At 36.8% G+C, this 4,626-nt stretch overlaps 1 protein-coding gene across 1 annotated transcript in view; it reads left to right on the top strand.

The window, feature by feature from the left end:
• LOC107840598 (DDB1- and CUL4-associated factor 8) overlaps positions 1-3,631 on the top strand; it is a gene marked incomplete in the record, with an annotated part of 6,008 nt that extends 2,377 nt beyond the window's left edge. The window contains 2 exon segments of the mRNA XM_047395230.1: positions 586-1,326; positions 2,862-3,631. Of these exon segments, the coding sequence (XP_047251186.1) occupies positions 586-1,326; positions 2,862-3,218 (1,098 nt within the window).
• Positions 3,632-4,626: the final 995 nt, after the last annotated feature.

Raw genomic sequence — 4,626 nt, 5'->3', positions numbered from 1 at the left:
GTAGGAAGAGTTGGATAATGTGGTGCAGGGAGAATCTATGTAGAGAAACAGTTAGTACAGTTCTCATGGATTAAGTTCTCTTGAAAACTCACTTTTTGTGAAAATAATTTACAATCATGTGTGCACATGGTATAAATAGAGGACTTCCTCAGAGTTTTTGATAGGCAAAAACACGAGGTCACCCTTTTCCAAATCCCCTTGGAAGCAAAAACACCAGGTGCCTTCTTCCCGCCTTCTTCCCGCCTGTCCAAATTTTGGTGGACACACAGTTACGCGATACTTGTGCTTGGGGGTGGGGTGGGTTTTTTTCTTTTTTGGGGTGGGAGAGGGGGGGGGGGGTTACTTGTGGTGGTGGGATGTGCGCGTAGCTTGTGGAATTAGTGAGGTGAGCAAGCTAGTCTGGACACCAGTGGCTACATGAAAAACATAGTTGTAAATCAAACTCTTAACAGAATAACTAAAACACTGAAATACCAAGAAATTGAGGCTTAGACAAGTAGGCATCATCGTGGTTGAAGTTTCCTGCAGATTTTTTTTCATCTGAGCATTATATGGCTAATGGTTTGATTCAATGTGTTCTTACAGATAGATTTGAGAACACACACTGCTACAGAACTTTTTACTTGCCAACCCCTGCGGGTGAGGAGATATATGTCTATACTTCATCTAAATGCAATTACAATAGATCCAAGAAAACCCTATTTGTTTGCTGTTGGTGGATCGGATGAATTTGCTAGAATTTTCGACATTCGCAAATATAATTGGGATGGATCCACTGATTTTGGCCAGCCAGTTGACTATTTCTGCCCCCCACATCTAGTTGGTGATGAGAATGTAGGGATAACAGGTTTGGCTTTCTCTGACCAGAGTGAGCTTCTTGTATCATATAATGAAGAGCTCATTTATCTTTTCACAAAGGACATGGGTCTGGGACCTGATCCATCCTCTACTTCGCCATTGTACAATGACAGTGACGAGGGTGAAATGGGCCAAGCTGATACATCTGCAGTTGACATGGAGTCTGGAGCAAACATTAGTCCACAAGTTTACAAGGGGCACAGAAATTCTGAAACGGTAAAGGGCGTGAACTTTTTTGGGCCCAAGTGTGAATATGTTGTGAGTGGATCAGATTGTGGTAGAATTTTCGTATGGAGGAAAAAGGGTGGGGATCTTGTTCGTGTTATGGAAGCAGATAAGGATGTAGTAAACTGCATTGAGTCCCATCCTCATACCGCGGTGCTTGCCAGCAGTGGAATTGAGTATGACATAAAAATATGGACTCCAAAAGCCATTGAAAGAGCTATTTTACCTACAAATATTCAAAAGGTATGTGATATCAAAATAAAAATTCAATTATGAAGCGCGTAATTGATAAACGATGGAAGTGAAATGTTTTAATTGTTCTGAATATGTCAAGATTTTATCATTGGGTCATTTTATGCTTGGTTCACCTTTTTCAGGTATTACCCAAGATTGTAGGGGTAAATAGGTTGTGCATTAGCAAGTTCTCCTTGATTTCAGCTGCCTACGTATCCTGATCATGTAAAGCTAAGCTAGTAATTTGACAACATTTAGTGAGATTGCTACTTATTTGATGTATTACCATAATGACAATTGGTCGATAATTATATATTCAAACTTCGTAACTATTGGATATCAAAACACAATTAGTAGAAATATCATCTCCCTGAAATTTGAATGTTTCTTATTTCATTTACATCCCTTATTAAACTTCACTTGATGTGATAATGTTTACAAACACCTCAAATCTAAGTTATTAGAGAATTGGGTTTTTACCCAAAAACTTGACTTTAAAGATGTTGAAGTATTGAACTAAGACTCTCATTGTTGTATCTTATTTCCAGCTCGTTCTGATCATTCCAATAAGAGATGAATGTAGGGCTGTTTTCAACCCTGAATGATGTTCTCGTTTATTATTATTGTATTTATCCAAAGAAAGTTCAATGTTATGGTAGCATACCTCTTGTATTCTGGGAATTTTCCTGCAACATTACTGTAATTTTATCACCTTATCACCAAAAGAAAGCCAAAAGGTAAGTGAGGTTTCTACTACCGGGGAAAAAAGATATATGCGATTTGATTACTGCGAAATGATCTTATCTTACACGTAAAACAAGAAGAAAATAAACTAAGGAATGGTACTTGGGAAGTATTTAAGAAATTAAGGTGAAGTAGGATCAGAATCTGGAAACGAGAAATTTTAAAAGGATTTGGGTAGTCCAGTGGAGCTGGGAAAGATCGTGTTGTGATTTATTTTTATTCCATTAGCTAATTGTGTCCTTCCATTTCTGGAGTCTAGTCCTGATCCATATGTGTGCATTGTTCCATCAGTATCTTAATGCTGGCACTCTTATATTGACATTGTGTATGTCATAGAAAAAAATTTAGAAAAAATATTTTTGGTAATACAGAAAAGATTTAGAACAAGTAGTAACAACAACAACATACGTAGTATATTCCCACATAGTGGGGTGGGGGCGGGGTTAGAATGTGCGCAGCCCATACCACTACCTCAGAGGCGAGGCGAGTTAGAGAGGTTGTTTCCGATAGACACCCGGCTTGAGATCAAACAACATAGGAATTTTTGGTAATATGGAAAAACAAATTTAGAACAAGTATTTTTGGTAATACTTTAGTATGACTCGGTCGCTTTTTATCTTTGTTTGTTATCACTTGTGGTCATGGCCCCTTTCTTGGGTGTGTCAATATTCTTGCCTGTGGTAAGGATATTATCCATGACTTATACAAGACGACAATGATATTAGATCCCAAATCTGTGCTATTGATCTTGTGGAAGCATAAGTAGCTCTATTTAACTCTGAGTATTTCTTTTTATCAAGGGTTCAACACCTCGTCGATTGCATTTGTTCGGTTATGGCGGTGATGAAGATAATGGCATCTACTTTTTTGATGACGGAAGTGACGATGATTATGGTGGTAGTAGTGACAATGAGGATGAAGATGATAGTGATATGGATGAAGATGAAGATGATTTCTCTAATGGTATGGATGATGATGATGATGACGACGATGATGGTTTTGAGGATTTAGATATCCATGAAGACGGAAATGGGGATGAGTTCTTCGACACTGTAGGGGACCCTGATTTTGACGATTCCTTGGATAATGACCAAGATTCTCCTAGCGATTCATGCTATGATGATGATGACTCCAATGAAAATGACATTGATGAATGATGATGTTGCAACAGTAACAGGGATTATGTTACTTGTCGTGAAGATGATAATGTCTCTCTTACATGTGCTAATGATTCTGCACTTTCTGTTTCCAACAGAAACCTAAAGCAAGGTGCTGGATGCATTATCACATGGCTTCTCAGCAGGACCTAATGTTACAATTACTTTCCCAGCAAAGGCAAAGAAACCGGGGAAGCGTTGAAGAGAATTGAGAGGTTGGAAGGGAGCTTTATGCAATCTCATTTTGACAATGTAAATAGCGATGAGGGCGAAGATATTACGAGTGGTGGATACTGTTTTGACTGAGGGACTTGGTTCCTCCAACCTTTATTCTCTTCATGTTTAGGAAGGTGTACATAACATACTGAAAATCAAAATCTTTTTAACTTATAGTATTTGTTTTTCCTTTGCAAGATTTCGTTTTAATTGAGCTGAATCAGTTGTTGTCTATTCTCTTGGGTTGTGTTTCTGTTCTGCTTCTCTTTGCTGGGGATGGTGGAATAATATCCTGCCTCAGAAACCTCTTCATACATTCTCCATTTTAACTTTTGTTTTCGGATAGGTGAGGAGATTTGACCCATTTTCCGGTCTATTTTTGTTACTAATTGTTAACTATTTAGTTACAGGTTTTCTATTAAATTTGTAATGTAATCCCATAGTCGATAATAGTATAATTTCAAATAAGAACATCATAACTGTGAGATTCATATACTATGTGAAAAAGATTCGTGGAAAGAGTGTTGATATAGGGTGTGTTTGGTATGAAGGAAAACGTTTTCTTGGAAAACAAGTTGATTGTTTGGTTGGTGGATTGAAAACATTTTCTGGAAAATATTTTGTAATGTTTTTTTGGAAAATGAAAAAATAATTTTCAAAAAATACATTTTAATCTTTAGCTAAAGCATAAAAATACATTTTAGAAAAATATTTTTTGATCTCAAAAAATATTTTTTGGGGTGTGTTCGATATGAAGGAGGAGAAATATTTTCTAAAAAAATAAGTTGTTTCTTACTTATATTTAGGGGTGAGCATTTAGTTTGTTCGGTTTGATTGTTGAATATCGGTACGGTTTTTGATTTTCGGATTGACGAAAATAACAATCATAACCAAACCAAAATTATTTCGATTTGGTTTGGTTTTTACAGATTCGGTTCGGTTATTTCGTATTTATATTTCGATTTTGAAGATTAAAGTAGTGACCACTTAAAATTGGCGATTTTCTAGAAAAATAATCTTTTTCAAACTTATTTTCATTCTCAGATATAATTAATTCAACACGAATGAAATAATCATAAATATCGACTTCGCCGAGTCATCACCGTTGGCGTAACGACAATGACCGTACGCTGCAGCGACTGTCGACAACAGTGACGAACTGAGCAAATGACTGCAACTGTTTTTGGCGATG

The sequence above is a fragment of the Capsicum annuum genome, chromosome 8 (genome assembly GCF_002878395.1).
Source record: "Capsicum annuum cultivar UCD-10X-F1 chromosome 8, UCD10Xv1.1, whole genome shotgun sequence".
Lineage (NCBI taxonomy): Eukaryota > Viridiplantae > Streptophyta > Magnoliopsida > Solanales > Solanaceae > Capsicum > Capsicum annuum.
The sequence above is the reverse complement of the archived record's forward strand: the minus strand, read 5'-3'. Positions and strand labels throughout refer to the sequence as shown.